Source organism: Anabas testudineus, chromosome 15, assembly GCF_900324465.2.
Source record: "Anabas testudineus chromosome 15, fAnaTes1.2, whole genome shotgun sequence".
Lineage (NCBI taxonomy): Eukaryota > Metazoa > Chordata > Actinopteri > Anabantiformes > Anabantidae > Anabas > Anabas testudineus.
Window position 1 is genome coordinate 21881509 of NC_046624.1, and position 16859 is coordinate 21898367.

The 16859-nt window shown below is 42.9% G+C and overlaps 1 protein-coding gene across 1 annotated transcript; it reads left to right on the forward strand.

The window, feature by feature from the left end:
• Window positions 1–6417: 6417 nt before the first annotated feature.
• tspan14 (tetraspanin 14) lies at window positions 6418–16392 on the forward strand. The gene is made up of 9 exons (XM_026356054.1): window positions 6418–6566; window positions 7165–7245; window positions 13979–14029; window positions 14120–14266; window positions 14645–14815; window positions 14967–15092; window positions 15216–15266; window positions 15348–15461; window positions 15553–16392. The coding sequence occupies exons 2-9, from the start codon at window positions 7165–7167 to the stop codon at window positions 15613–15615; spliced, it is 804 nt and encodes a 267-aa protein (XP_026211839.1). The 5' UTR covers window positions 6418–6566; the 3' UTR covers window positions 15616–16392.
• The last annotated feature ends 467 nt before the right edge of the window (window positions 16393–16859 follow it).

Sequence of the window (16859 nt, forward strand, 5' to 3'; positions counted from 1 at the left end):
AGTGGAAGAATGAGATGGTCTAGAGATGAAGACTGTGAGCTGAATGAAGAAGTGATTCGACAAATGCAGAGGAGTGACAGAGATGTCATCCACAGTACAATGTCGGATCAGAACGAGGTCCAGGTTGTTGCCAGCTTTGTGAGTTGAGTGGAGACTAGTCTAAGGTCAAACGTGTTCAGAAGAGCGAGCATGTCAGATGCCTGTGGTTTGTCAAGGTGGATGTTGAGGTCTCCTAAGACAATAAGAGGAGTGCCATCTTCAGGGAATTGAGACAATAGCATATCCAGCTCGTCACAAAAGTCCCCCAGCTGGCCCGGCGGTCGGTAGATCACAATGATGGGCTGTGATCGGTGCTGTAATCCTAACGGCATGATATTCTAAAGAAGGCAGATTACTAAAGGGTGCCATAGCGAAGAACATCCAGGTATCGGCTATTAGGAGACCAGTCCCGCCCCCCCGGCGACATGGGCGAGGAGTGTGAGAAAAAGCAAAGCCGATGGAGAGCGCGGCTGGGGTGGCCGTGTTTTGTGGAGTAATCCAGGTCTCCGTAAGTGCAAGCAGCTGAACAGCTGAGGTTGTGGCAAAAGCTGGAATGAAGTCCGCCTTGTTCACCGCCGACTGACAGTTCCACAGGGCAAGAGAAAAAGAGGCCGGCGGCGAGGTGTTCTGGGTGAGGAGCCGCAGGTGGAAATGCATCATCCTCTCGGAGAACACCATGTCCTGCGTCAGCTGAGGAGAACTGGAATCTGCTGAAAACACATTGAAAGAAAGGAGATAGAAAGGCTTTCCAAAGCGGAAAGGGTTAAAATGAAGAGAAAGAGAAAAGTGCAAATAAAGTTGGAAACCTTGCGTCTTGCGGTGTCCTTGCTCGGTGGACTCGCACAGGTAGACTCGCAGGTCTTTACCCAAATCGGTCTTCACACAAAGAAGGCTGAACACAAGGGCTGACGCTCCAGCAAGACAGGTGCTATAAATATGGTCGTAATGGGCTACGGCTGAAACCGCCCCCTGGTGGAAGCCAATCTAATTTGTGTGCCTTTGTTAGGTCAAAGGTGTGAATGCTCGGTGATTACTAAGCTGAAACTACCACCAACAATAGACCAAAACTCTCTAACTACAGTTCTTAATACTTATTGAAACAGACTGACAAACAGGCTAAATCAGCAGACTAGAGAGAAATGACACATTTAATGAATAAAGCTAGAGATCTCTCTCTCTCTGTATAGATCTCTATGGAATTCAGGTAGTTAAAACCATTCACGACTTGTCAATTAACTATTTTTGTGAGCTCTTCAGAAGTCCCACAAAAAATAAAAGAAAACAAACAATAAGCTGCAAAATGAAGAAATGTAGCAAAATAAAACAGTTTCTTTTAACAGTAAATATTGGTTTACATGTATTGTCTCCTGTGAAACCAGCTTCCAGTTCAGGTTCTGGAGGCAGACACCCTCTATATTTAAGACTAGACTTTAAACTTTCCTTTTTTATAAAGCTTATAGTTAGTTAGTTCTGCTGCTATAGGTTAGTCTGCTGGGGGAACTCTACTGATACACTGAGCTCCTCTCCTCTCTCCATTCAAATTCTACCATTTCATGTCATTAACTTTGTGTCTTCTCTCTCCTGTAGTTGTGTTTCCTCCTCTCTGTCTCCCTCTCTCTGTTCTCCTTTGCAGGTGTCCTCCTCCTTGGAGCTGTGTATCTCCATAGTCCACCAACCTACCAACCTGTCCAGTGGTTTTACCGCTTCTTGTTGTTTTTTGTTGGCTGCTGATCTTTTCTCTCTCCTTTTTCCACTCACCCCAACTGGTGGAGGCAGATAGCCACCCACCCTGAGCCTGGTTCTGCTGGAGGTTTCTTCCTCTTAAGGGAGTTTTTCCTCTACACTGGACTCTACGGTGCTGAGCTGTGCTGGACTGTTTTCTGCTTCTTTGAGTCTTGAGGAGATTTAGAGAATGATTGAGCTTGTTGCTATGGTTACCTGTAGTGAATGTTTAATAATCTGGTTAAATTGATCATGTTACCTGATCATGTTACCCTAGTGGGGGATGGAACTTACAAGTGATGTCTAATTATTCAGTTTGTTCCACCTGTGGTCTCCCTCTCCTTTATTAGCTCCCCTCTGCTCCCAGTCCCCTGCCAGATTGTCACGTCACGTCATGTTTGCACTCTCCAGCTGTTTCCCAACCTTGTTTCCAGTCCTGCTCCCAGTCGTCCTTCCCTGCCCTGTTTCTCTGCCTTGGCTACACTCTGGACTTTGCCCCCTGAATCCTGGACTTAGTTCCCTGCTTCTGTGAGTTGTTTGTCTGCCCCCGTGCAGTAATTTTTGGTTACTTCTTGGTTGTTACTTTGTGCCCTGTTGTGTTCAGGTAGTTTTATGTTGTCACATTGTTTTTGTATTCTGTCAGTTTTCATGTTGTTCTTTTGACACCTCCCTTAGTTTCCCGTTTTGAGTTTGTTAATAAATCTGTTTTCTGTTCCATTCCTGCCTTGAGCCTGTGGAGGAAATTTTGTAATTCGTGCTGATCCTCATCCAAAAAAAGAAATGATGAGAGAAAAGTCTGTTTGTCTTTGTCGTTTTATCCGTCACCCGGGGAGAGCTGTACACATAACGTGTGGTACATGACAACTCTGAATCTCTATGTCCACATGCTTCTTTTTCTATGTATGCTTGAAGGCGTAAACAGACTTTCCTCCAATCGGATTTACTCATTTTACGCTTACTCAGACCTCATTAGGAAAAGATCATCATATTATCTTAACCAGATAATGGGGTATTGTTCTTTAGTGATGCTGTCAACACTTATCTAGGTTCACTGAGCATCCTGAGTTTTCTGAACACTCAGTTGCATAGATAAAGAAAACACATGCTTTAGGATTCAGCTGAGTCAGCACAAGACATTAAACAGTCACAATGTTAAATTTCTTCTACAAGCCTTCACTTTTTATGACAGTGTGTGCTGTGAGGTTTCAAAATTAGCCCAGTCCTGCAGAGCTTAACAGCTGAAGAACATCACATGATTCTGTCCCAAAAAACAACAGCACAGATTTACTTTTAGCTGACAAACATAATGTTAACATGTCGCAGAGAAATGTGACCATTGTCAAACGTCATCAATAACATCATTTAAAGTTCAATAAACTACAGTGTTTATCTGTCTGCCTGAATATTGAGTTGTCCCTTTAAAGAAAGTGTCAATCACATATTTTAAGATCTAATAAATCTGCAGACAACAGAGAGTTCCTGTGAAAAGTAACAAATCTGTCTGAGTGTGATGAATGTGAATAAAACAGATTTAGTTTCTGCAGACAGCAGGATGTGGTGGACAGTTCATGTCTGATTCACTTCCTCTGAAACACTCTGACTCTTCACTCTCAGTTTCTGTTGCCCACAGATTCTTCAGGCTGAGCTCAGAGCTGTTGCACATTTGTCTTTTAACTCAACTTTTAAATGTGGGATAATGTGAATGGAGTCTGGTTGCAGTGAAAGAAACTGATGGAGAATTTAAATCAGAAGGTGTTTTACAGACTCATCTGATTGTAATAATGTGATCTGATGTTGTTTTTAACAGGGATCAGATTTAGTTTCTAACATCTCATCACACACACTTTAAAACACACGCACTCTGCTCTCGGTTTAATGACACCAAATGATCCAAACATTAAAGTGTGTCATATTTCTGGCTCTGTTGCCATGGGGATGGAGATGGGATGCTCAAGGCGAGTTGTCATGGTAACAGACCACATCAGTCTTACTGAGAAGTTTATTAGGAACAGCTGAAGCGTATGATTTTGTCCAGTTACTTATGGAGCCAAACAATCTCAGTTTCATATGTTGGTGTGAACATGTGTGTTCCTGATCTGACACCTGTTGCAGACACAGGGCTAACCCCCCCAGAGCCATGGACAATATTTCTCATGTTTTTTTGTAGAAAATCCTAGAAACTCCACAGTTTATCGGTCACAGCTCCAAGGTTCAACATTTTTGAAAAGTATTAGAATATGTTAAAATGTGAGAAACGTCCATTAGCTTTATACTGTGTGAAAGCTATGAAGTAAATACATTAAATACACGTTTTGTTTTTTTTTTGTTAAAAAGTCAAACATATGTAAAAAAAAATAAAAAATAAAAAAATAATGAAAAAGAGGTTCAATAAAAATCGCAATTGCATTTATTTTTTCATGCCTAAAGAGGAATAAAAACACTCAGGAAAAAAAAATTCTATACTGAGGTTCTCATAATTCATGCATGAAAGGGGTAAAGTGATCTGAAGCAACTCTAATCTGTACCTCAGTAATACTCACTCTACATTGATAGTTGAAGTACATGTTCAAGTCTGACCCAGAATCCAGTTTTACCATCTCCATGGTGATGAAGAACATCAGGTCGCCATCTCCATGGTAACGACAGGATTCAGAGGCAGGACGATTAAGACCGTGACCCTAATGAGCTGAGCTGTGATTGGCCGTTGTCATGGTAACCCAACAGAGAGGAGGTCTCACCCAATAATTATTAAATCAGCTGTTTTCATTCATTTTTGCTTCTATTAGTAAAGAGTATTAATAGAGTATATAAGAGTATAATAGAATAAGTATAATAGAGTATTTACACGCAGTAATTTATAATCAGTTACTACAAACTAGTTTTTACACACACAGATTTAATATGTGACCTGATGATGATGATGATGTTAGGAAAAATACTTGATAACAATTTTTCTTTGATGTTGTTAATCTGTCCAGAACAACAACAGGCTGCTCAGCTCTGGGACTTTTATGAGGGTCAGTGCTGAAAAGTAACTAAGTGTATTTACTCACACTCAGTATAGTTAGATGTACTGTTTTTGTTTGTGAATATTTTTATTTTATTTCTATCTTGTTTTTGCTTTGGATTCATTTTATTTTAAACATTTTAGAGAATCAAATACAAAAGCAAACACATACTCGCCCTCCCCATCCCTCAACACTAATCTACACACAGTCACAACAAACAAGATCAGAAAACAATTCTAAATTCCTGCCTTCAACTATTGTGTCTCTAGTGCCAATCATGCTTTTTGTAAAATGTCAGTATATGTGTGTTTGTCCAAAGTATAATAGTTTGGAAGTGTGCAACAAATGTGCCTGGTTCAAGGTGATCGAACAGATCAGGTGAATTATTTAATAATTTAGGAGGAGTCTGTAATAAATGATCAAAGAGTCTAATCTAATCTCCTCCAGGTAATGAAAGCAAGCCATTTGTTAAAGTGAGGAGAAGAAGCAGGCTGCCATTCTCTGAGAAGAATTCCTCTGGTTATTGTAATTCATTATTAATAGTTTGTCCCAATAACTCATTAAAAAGCCTCCAGTTAATCCAAAATGCTGCAGCCAGAGTTCTGAGTGGAATTAGCAAGAGAGATCATATTTCTCCTACGTTAGCTTCTCTCCATTGGCTCCCTGTAAAATCAGAATAGAGTTTAAAATTCTTCTCCTCACTTATAAATCACTTAATAATCAGGCTCCATCTTATCTTAAAGAACTCATAGTTCCATATTTTCCAAGCAGAACTCTCCGTTCTCAGACTGCAGGTTTACTTGTGGTTCCTAGAGTTTCCAAATGTAGAATGGGAGGCAGAGCCTTTAGCTATCAAGCCCCTCTCCTGTGGAACCAGCTCCCAGTTCAGGTTCTGGAGGCAGACACCCTCTCTACATTTAAGACTAGACTTAAAACGTTCCTTTTTTATAAATCTTATAGTTAGAGATGGATCAGGTGACTCTTAGTTATTTTGCTATAGATTAGTCTGCTGGGCGACCTTGTGTTTCCTCCTCTCTGTCTCCCTCTCTCTATTCTCTTCTGCAGGTATCCTCCTCCTTGGAGCTGTATATCTCCAGAGTCCATTCACTGGTCCTACCAACCTGTCCAGTGTTTTTGCTGCTTGTTTTTGTTGTTTTTTGTTGCCTGCTGTTCTTTTCTCTTTCCTCTTTTTTTTACGGTCTTAAACCTTATTCGCCGTAAACTGTTTTGAACAGTTAAATTAACTGTCCTTTTTATATTTGTATTTGTTGGATTTGTTCTTGTGTTTGTGTACAGCACTTTATCCAACTGTGTTGTTTTAAAGTGCTTTATAAATAAAATTGGATTGGACTGGATATCTCATAATGAATAAATAATTCACTTATCTCATCCTCTGTGGCTGTGATTGGTAGAAAGATCTATTCAATTTGCTTTTTGACAAGATGAATGATTTTTGATCCCAGAGCTCATTGGTTATTGCTTGCCTCAATAAGAAGTTTTGAAGTGTTTAGAAGTTTAGCTTTAGGTCCACCTGATTACCAGGAATGCTGTCATTTTGAATGACATTCTATAATCTATAAAATACCGTGAATAATTAAAGCATCTGCAGTTCCTCCGCTCTGCGGCAGTGAACAGCCGCGAACACGACAGAAGAACCAGAAGAAGAAGAAGAAGTAGCGGAAGTTGTTGTATTAACGTCCATAAGGGTCGAGAAGCTGTTAGCTGGGTGTGCTTGTGTTTATTTGAGTAAAGTTTCATTAAACTTTGACATAAACCGAGGATCTCCACCGATCTGAGGTGAGTCAGTTGGTGTCACCGTGAAACGAATCCGATTTCAGGTTCAACTTCGTTTATTCACATTGTTTATTGTTTACCTTGTTAGTGTTAGCATTAGCCGTTTCCGGTTAGCTTCAAACAAACCGAAACTTCTCAAACTCTCCGGTAACGGTCACTAACGGCTACCAGCGATCGTTAACCGTTAGTGACGGGCGGTGTCGGTGCCGTGCGGGCAGACAGAGCGGTTTATCAGTTTATCGGAGAGTGGTGTCTAAATAATAGAGCTTGTGCCGAGATAGCTCTAAGCTAACGGGAAACTAAAGTAAGCTGGTCACTTTTATGATGAATAATTTGTATTCATATTTGTATAAGTGGCTAATCGTTGTTGGTGTGTAATCATAGCCAGACAATTAATCTAAATAAAGCTATACATCGATAAAGATTAGTTTATTTTAGTTTAGCTTAGTTGATTGTTTATCAATCAATGATAATCAATAACTTTATCAGCTGAGTTCATGTTATTTCTCTAAAACTGTTAATTATTATAATATCATAATGAATAATAGAATAAATAAATCTGTATATAATATATAAAAACATAATAATTTGCTTTTTACAGATGTATTACTATCGCTATGACAACCCTGAGGTCAGCTGTTGCTACAAATACTTAATGTTCAGCTACAACATCATCTTCTGGGTAAGTCACCTGTTCATCCCCTGTTTTAGGATTTAAGAAAAAAAAAGGTACAATTAATGTTTCAGTGAAGTGAACCTGAACGTTAATGGTCACAAAGTGCCTGCTAGATTGATGCTTTTATTCTGAAATAGGTTTTTAACAATCTGTAATAGGCTGTTACCTGTCCTGGCTCCTGATTGGTTCAAAACCCCTGTACACAAGAGTCTCAACCTGGCAGATTGAATTCTGATTCCAGATCATCCATAAGGATCCACAGTCCACAGACTTGGGTATATTTTCACAATTGGCCATAGCCCATTTATTTCAGGCCTGACTCCGGATTTTATTTTCCAGATTTATTTCTAACATAAATCAAAAGCCTAAAGAGAACAGAATCTGAGATAAATAAACAGTGAGTCCTGAGAGAAACCCCATAACTTCCTTTGTGGTTGACAGGAAGTGAGTTTATTTGACTGCTGCTGTTGTTAAGTTTAATCTGAAATGTGTGTGCAAAAGTATTGGTGATACTTTATAAATTAAGTCAAAATCTATTTTGGTTTTAAATCACTTGTTTGCAGTAACTGCATTAATCCTGACACTAAACTGTTACTCCTTTTGATTTGCTTCTCTTTGTCCTGCAGCCTACTTGTTACTTAATGTTAAAATGTTTTCTGTGTAATGGCTGCTGCAACACCAAAATTTCCCCTTGGGGATCAATAAAGTATCTATCTATCTATCTATCTATCTATCTATCTATCTATCTATCTATGTATGTCAGTTGCTTTTTTTGGGGGCATCTCCCTTAAATCCCCTCTTTAGCAGGTGAAATCCATGTTCTGCTGGGTTAGGTTCTGGTCTAAAACCTTTCTCTCTTTCCTTCTGATCACGTTCTGTGTTAAGTTGACAGTGTTTTGGATCATTGTCCCCTCCCAGTTCATTTTGATGCATTTCTCTTAATTTATCTGCTGCCATAGTGACTTAAACACATGGACAAAACTGTTGGTACCCCTCTGTTAATGCAAGAAAAACTCACAAAGGTCACTGTTGTGTGTCACTTTCTGACTCTCTAATTTTCCTTTTTTTATTCTTTTGTCTTTGTTATTATTATTTGTCTTCACTAGTAAAACCCAAAGCTTAAACCAAGAGAAGTCATTTAAAGCTAGTCACTGTTTCAAATCTGTGTGTGTGTGTGTGTGATATTGATTTTCACTCACATGGCTTACTCATAACTTGTCATCTATGAAATGATATGAAATATATATACATATATATATGAAAGGTTCTGTGTTGTTTGGCTTAATAAGGTGAACATAGCATCAAATAAAAGCTGAAATTCTAGATTTTCTCAATCCATTCCTAAACCCAAATATCTTTGGTGAACAGAAAACCAAAAAAACTAACCTTGTGGTTCAATTCAGTTATAGTTTTTAGTTTTATATAGCACCAAATCACAACAGAAGTCATCTTGAGGTCTTTTTACAGTGCAAGGTTAATGACTTTACAGAATATAACAACACAACTATATAGAAAACCCAATAATGTCACTAGAGCAGCACTAAGAGAGAGTAGAGAGATAAACTCCCCTTAACAGAAGAAACCTCCAGTAGAACCAGGCTTAGGGTAGGCAGCCAACTGCCTCAACTGGCTGGGGTGAGTGGAAAGAGGAGAGGAGCTCAGTGTATCAGTAGAGGTCCCCCAGCAGACTAACTTATAGCAGCAGAACTAAGAGATGGTTCAGAGTCACCTGATCCATCTCGACTTGTAAGTTTTATAAAAAAGGAAAATTTTAAGTCTAGTCTTAAATGTAGAGAGGGTGTCTGCCTCCAGAACCTGAACTGGGAGCTGGTTCCACAGGAGAGGGTCTTGATAGCTCAAGGCTCTGCCTCCCATTCTACTCTATGGACCAAGTAGACCTGCACTCTGAGAAAAGAGAGTTCTTTTCTCCTGCTAAAATATGGAACTATGAGGTCTTTAAGATAAGATGGAGCTTGATTATTAAGTGCTTTATATGTGAGGAGAAGTGTTTTAAACTCTATTCTGGATTTTACAGGGAGCCAATGGAGGGAAGCTAAAGTAGGAGAAATATGATCTCTCTTTCTAATTCCAGTCAGAATTAGCAGTTTTATATATATATATATATATATATATATATATATATAATATTCATAAACCCCTTATGACGAGTGAAAGATCAAGGTCGGATACGTCGCCCGGATTGGCGTCACCGGGGCCCCACCCTGGAGCCAGGCCTGGGGTTGGGGCACGTAGACGAGCGCCTGGTGGCTGGGATCTCTCCCACGGGACCCGGCCGGGCGCAGCCCGAAGGAGCGACGTGGGACCGCCTTCCCGTAGGCCCACCACCCGCAGGAAGGCGCATAAGGGGTCGGTGCAGTGTGGATTGGGTGGCAGCCGTGTGGAGGTGCCTCGACAACCCAATCCCTGGACAAAGAATCTGGCAATTGGGACATGGAATGTCACCTCACTGGGTGGAAAGGAGCCTGAACTTGTGCTGGAGGTTGAGCGGTACCGGCTAGAGATAGTCGGGCTCACTTCCACACACAGTCTGGGCTCTGGAACACAACTCCTTGAGAGAGGTTGGACTCTCTTCTACTCTGGAGTTGCCCTTGGTGAGAGGCGGTGGGCAGGGGTGGGCTTGCTTATAGCCCCCCAGCTCAGCTGCCATGTGTTGGAGTTTTCCCCGGTGGACGAGAGAGTTGTTTCCCTGCGCCTTCGGGTAGGGGATAGGTCTCTTACCGTTGTTTGTGCCTACGGGCCAAATAGCAGTGTAGAGTACCCAGCTTTCATAGGGTCTCTGGAAGGGGTACTGGAAGGTGCTCCGACTGGGGACTCTGTCGTCCTACTGGGGGATTTCAACGCCCACGTGGGCAATGACAGTGATACTTGGAGGGGCGTGATTGGGAGGAACGGCCTCCCGGATCTCAACCCGAGTGGTGTTTTGTTATTGGACTTCTGTGCTAGTCACAGTTTGTCCATAACAAACACCATGTTCAAGCATAAGGGTGTCCATCAGTGCACGTGGCACCAGGACACCCTAGGTCGGAGGTCTATGATCGACTTTGTGGTTGTGTCATCTGACCTCCGACCATATGTCTTGGACACTCGGGTGAAGAGAGGGGCTGAGCTGTCAACTGATCACCACCTGGTGGTAAGTTGGATCCGATGGCGGAGGAGGGAGCGGGATAGACCTGGCAGACCCAAACGTATTGTGAGGGTCTGTTGGGAACGTCTCGTGGAACCCTCTGTCAGAGAGGTCTTCAACTCCCACCTCCGGGAGAGCTACAATCAGGTCCCGAGGGAGTCTGGAGACATTGAGTCCGAGTGGACCATGTTTTCCACCTCCATTGTCAATGCGGCTGTTCGGAGCTGTGGCCGTAGGGTCTCTGGTGCCTGTCGTGGCGGCAATCCCCGAACCCGGTGGTGGACACTGGAAGTAAGGGAAGCCGTCAAGCTGAAGAAGGAGTCTTATCAGGCCTGGTTGGCCTGTGGGACTCCTGATGCAGCTGATGGGTATCGGCAGGCCAAACGTGCCGCAGCCCGCGCGGTCGCAGAGGCAAAAACTCGGACCTGGGAAAAGTTCGGCGAGGCCATGGAGGAGGACTATCGGTCTGCCTCAAGGAAATTCTGGCAAACCGTCCGGCGCCTCAGAAGGGGAAAGCAGTTTCCCGCCAACACTGTTTACAGTGGAGGTGGGGAGTTGCTGACTTCGACTGGGGACGTTGTAGGACGGTGGAAGGAATACTTTGAGGATCTCCTCAACCCCGTCGTCACGCCTTCTGTTGAGGAAGCAGAGGCTGGGGACTCGGAGGTTGATTCGTCCATTTCCCTGGTCGAAGTCACCGAGGTAGTCAGTAAGCTCCTCGGTGGCAAGGCACCAGGGGTGGATGAAATTCGCCCCGAGTACCTTAAGTCTCTGGATGTTGTAGGGCTGTCTTGGCTGACACGCCTTTGCAGCATCGCGTGGAGATCGGGGACAGTACCTCTGGACTGGCAGACCGGGGTGGTGGTTCCTCTTTTTAAAAAGGGGGACCGGAGGGTGTGTTCCAACTATAGGGGGATCACACTCCTCAGCCTCCCTGGGAAAGTCTATTCCAGAGTGCTGGAGAGGAGAGTTAGGCCGCTAGTCGAACCTCGGATCCAGGAGGAACAATGCGGTTTTCGTCCTGGCCGTGGAACACTGGACCAGCTCCATACTCTTGCTAGGGTGCTCGAGGGTTCATGGGAGTTCGCCCATCCAGTCTACATGTGTTTTGTAGACTTGGAGAAGGCGTTTGACCGTGTCCCTCGTGGCATCCTGTGGGGGGTACTCCGGGAATACGGGATTCGGGACCCTTTGTTAAGGGCCATTCGGTCCTTGTATGACCGGAGTAGGAGCTTGGTTCGCATTGCCGGTAGTAAGTCAGACTTGTTCCCGGTGCATGTTGGACTCCGACAGGGCTGCCCTTTGTCACCGATCCTGTTCATTACTTTTATGGACAGGATTTCTAGGCGCAGCCAGGGGTCGGAGGGAATCCGGTTTGGGAATCACAGGATTTCATCTCTGCTTTTTGCAGATGATGTTGTCCTGTTGGCTTCATCAGACCGGGACCTCCAGCAGGCACTGGGGCGGTTTGCAGCCGAGTGTGAAGGGGCTGGGATGAGAATCAGCACCTCCAAGTCCGAGGCCATGGTTCTCAACCGGAAAAAGGTGGCTTGCACCCTCCAGGTTGGGGGGGAGATCCTCCCTCAAGTGGAGGAGTTTAAGTATCTTGGGGTCTTGTTCACGAGTGAGGGAAATAGGGAGCGTGAGATTGACAGACGGATTGGTGCATCGGCAGCAGTAATGCGGTCGGTGTACCGGTCCGTCGTGGTGAAAAAGGAGCTGAGCCGAAAGGCAAAGCTCTCGATTTACCGGTCAGTCTACGTTCCTACCCTCACCTATGGTCATGAGCTTTGGGTCATGACCGAAAGGACAAGGTCGCGGATACAAGCGGCCGAAATGAGTTTCCTCCGCAGAGTGGCTGGGCGCACCCTTAGAGATAGGGTGAGGAGCTCAGTCACCCGGGAGGAGCTCGGAGTAGAGCCGCTGCTCCTCTGCATCGAGAGGGGCCAGTTGAGGTGGCTTGGGCATCTGTTTCGGATGCCCCCGGGACGCCTCGTAGGGGAGGTTTTCCGGTCCTGTCCCACCGGGAGGAGGCCCCGGGGAAGACCCAGGACACGGTGGAGGGACTATGTCTCTCGGCTGGCCTGGGAACGCCTTGGTGTCCCCCCGGAAGAGCTGGAGGAGGTGTCTAGGGAGAGGGAAGTCTGGGCATCTCTGCTAAAGCTGCTCCCCCCGCGACCCGGCCCCGGATAAGCGGAAGAAAATGGATGGATGGATGGATGGATATATATATATATATATATATATATATATATATATATATATATATATATATATATATCTGTAGAAATGGATTAGTTTCTTCTGGTTTCATAGATAAATATGGCTGGGTATCATCTGCAGTGTTTCCTAATAATATTGTCTAAGGGGGACATATGTAGAGTAAAAAGAATCGGTCCAAGCACAGAACCCTGTGGAACTTGGTAGCTAACTTTGTGTGCATGGAAGACTCATCATTGCACAAACTGGAATGTATCTGATAGATATGATTTAAACCAGCTTAGTGGTGTTCCTTTAACCCCAATTACATGTTTGAGTCTGTGTAATTGAATATTTTAATCTATAGTGTCGAATGACTAAAATCTAACAAGACGAATATAGAGAAAAGTCCGTTGTCTGATGCAAAGAGAAGATCGTTTGTGACCTCCAACAGTGTTGTTTCTGTAGTATGATGTACTCTAAATCCTGACTGGTAATCTTCATATAGGTTATGCCTGTGCAGGTGGTCACAATTGTTTTGAACCTACTTATTCAAGAATTTTAGAGATAAAGGGTTTGGACAGCGGCTTATAATTTACGAACCCCCCCTGAATCTAGAGTAGGCTTTTTGAGTAGAAGTTTGACTACAGCAACCTTAAAAGCCCGTGGTACGTAGCCTGTTAGTGATCTAATCTAATATGGACATGCTGACCATAGGTAAGACATCTTTGAGCAGTCTAGTCAGGATGGGGTCTAAGAAACAGGTTGATGGTTTAGATGAACATGAATCACTGAAATTAATTCAGAATGATCTACAGGGAGGAAGCAGGCTATGTACGAGTGAGGTCTGGCAAATTAATCTAGAGCGGTTGTACATATCCCAACAGTCCATCCATGCTGTATACAGGGAGAATCTGATAATTTTTTTCTCTAATAGTTATGATTTTATTAGTAAAGAAATTCACAAAGTCATTGCTGCTGAGAGTTAAGGGGATACTAAGCTCAGCAGAACTACGACTCTTTGTTAGCCTGGCTACTGTGCTAAAAAGAAACCTGGGGTTGTTATTATTTGCCTCTATTCAAGATAAATAATATGTGGTTCTAGCTTTACTGAGGGCTTTTTAATATATTATTAAACTGCCATTCCAGGTTTGACAAGATTTATTTGCTGTCCCAGTACTTTCAGAGGGAACTGGACATTACTTTACATTTTCAGTGTAAACATGTCAAAACCTATTCAGTAAAAACTGCTTCAGTAATAAGTCAAATAAGTAATTTATGAAGTTTTATATGAAATGTACACTGGTAAGTTACCAGGTCTGTCTTTCACTGTTTTTTTATGGGATTTGTCTCATCCCTGGTCTCTAATGGGTCTGTCTGGTCTTCGTTTTGTAGCTTGCTGGAGTTGCCTTCATTGCAGCTGGTTTCTGGGCCTGGAGCGAGAAGGTAAAACAACACAGAAGGAATAAATTCTGTACTGGTTTACTGCTCTGAGTTTGACACTGTGCTGCTTTACTGGTGTGTTGTCGGTCACAGGGAATCCTGTTAGACCTGACTCAAGTGACCCGGCTACGTGGATTTGACCCAGTCTGGTTGGTCCTGTTGGTTGGTGGAGTCACCTTCATCTTGGGCTTCGCCGGCTGTGTGGGAGCTTTGAGAGAAAACATCTGTCTCCTCAAGTTTGTAAGTTAATAACATCGGTACAGTTTTAAAATCATGTGTAACCTTTGTTAAGTAGAATTATTGCAGTGTGGTTTTAATTTTCCACTAGGTCCAATCTCAGATCCTAATAAGTTTATACATGAGTCCAAGCAGACATTTGTGCCAAATGTAAGGAAATTCCTTCCAGGTGTTTCTGAGATATAGCACTGATGAGAATACCTTGACCTTTTAACTTTTCATCACAGATTTGAAGGATTTCCCTCAAAGCGTTTCTTAGATATTGGGTGACCATATGGATAGAAAGACAACCCGTAAACATAATGTCTCCAGCTGTACGCCAACGTCTGTACGTTAAACACGTCTAGCTGTAAACATCATCTTTCCGTGTTTTCCTGTCAGTTTTCAGGCATTATCGGCTTCATCTTCTTCCTGGAGCTGACGGCAGCCGTGCTGGCTGTTGTTTTTCAAAGTCAGGTCAGAGCGTGGATCAATGAATTCTTCGTGACAAACATCAAAGCATACAGAGACGACATCGACCTGCAGAACCTCATCGATTCCCTGCAGAGGATGGTAACGTTGTGGTTCCACTGTTTCTACTGTTGATCATTCAAATACAAAATCAAAGGTTTGGTGGAAATTCAGAAAAGTCAGAAGGATCTGATTGTTTGCGGAGTAGCACAGAAACATTTAGTTAAACCTTTAGGATCTTGTTCCTTAACAGAACCACTGCTGTGGGGCTCAGAACCCGGCCGACTGGGATAAGAATGTGTATTTCAACTGCAATGAGACTAATCGCAGCAGAGAGAAGTGTGGGGTTCCTTTCTCCTGCTGCGTCACTGACCCTGCTGTGAGTCACTAATCAATGACCATCACTACTGTTACTCGTTTCCACGGTAACATAGAGATGTAAACAGTGCCAACCAGTTGTTCAGACTAGCTGCAAACCTGTATGGTTTCTTCTTTGTTCCAGGACTTGGTGGTGAACACTCAGTGTGGTTACGATGTCAGAAACAAGGAGGAGGTGAGGCCACTTCTAACAACTATGTTCTTGTTGGATCATGTTGTGTGTTGTTCTCTAATGTTCTCCAACGTTCTCTAACAGCGTGAGCAAAGTAACCACATCTACAACAAAGGCTGCATCGCAGCGTTGGAGGACTGGTTACCTGGAAATCTCAACACCGTGGCCATTGTCTTTGTCGTGATCTCTCTGCTGCAGGTACTAACATTTTGTCACAGAGTTGCCGTACACATACTGTCTTTCCTCTCACCTGTTGTCCACCTGTTGACCTGTGTCTCTCTGTGGACAGATGGTGGGGATCTACCTGGCCAGGACTCTGATCTCAGACATTGAAAAAGTGAAATTCAGCTAATGACCCCCCCTCAACCACCACCTCTTGGTGTCAGGGCTCGCACCTGTCCTACACGTGCCTTGTTCTTCTTCCTCTTCCATCACTGTGATGCCAGTTCATTCTTCTTCTGTGGTTCCTGAAAATGGTGGCGTCCGGTTTGTATGTTTACATTGACTGAGACGTTTCATCAAAACCAGTTGTTTTTAATTGTTTTAATTTGTTTGTTGTCACTCAGACTTTCATCATGTCTCTGCACCAAACTGCCTTCACTTTTCTTGTTTTTTTAATAAGTCACTGCCACTTGATCTGTTGTTTCAATGATTGTTAAACAGATTTACTGTTCACTGTTCAATGCCTCTTTGATCACCACCCCCATCATCATGTGACTTTATTTTCAGGTTGAACTCAGGTGTCAACATCTTCTCACTCATTATCTATTTACTGCAATAATAACAAAATTATATAATTAATGGTGGTCGACTGATATGGGTTTTTAGGAAAAGCATTAGTCAAGTCTCAGCTGGGCTCCCTCTGTTCTCCTGCCTACTCTGTGTGGACTGTATAGTACCACTACGTGCTATAGTAGTGAGTCAGAACTGAAAATAAAATAATTCAGATCACAGATTGGCCTTTTATCGTTTGCTTCAGATCACACAATCATGTTTGAGTGAAAACTGTCAACACTGGATTCATGTCAATGTGCTTTGAATTTAAACAAGGTTTGTATTTCAGTATCAGAGAAAGTTAATTTTCTACTTTATGCTTCTATTGTTTGATGATTAAAACCAGAAAACCTTATTCTGAAGGATTCTGTTTTTTATAAAGTGAATTTTTATCTTTTTATATTCAACTTAATAAAGTTTTAGTCTCAATTTGTTTGGTGTTTTTATTTCACTTTTGTTAGATAGGAGCTAGAATTGGCACTGTGAAAAACCCCATATCTCCATCATGTTGTAGCTTTACCTTAAATCTGCTCAGGTGAGCACACTCAAGGTGGATCTACATTTACCTGGTCTTTGCTGCCACTTCAAATTAAGTAAAATTCACTGACGAACGGATTCTAGTTTCAGCACATGCAGGTAAAACTAGATGATTCCACCAGGTGGAGCCGGAGAACCGTCCCCTTCCAGCAGTCTACATGTGGAACCACAGCACCTGGTTCTGCACCACAGTTCTCGTTCATGATTTAGGACGAGGTTTCAGGCCACTGTCCTGGTTCTGTATCACCTGGGACTTTTAAAGTGGTCGTTTTCTGTTAAGACACA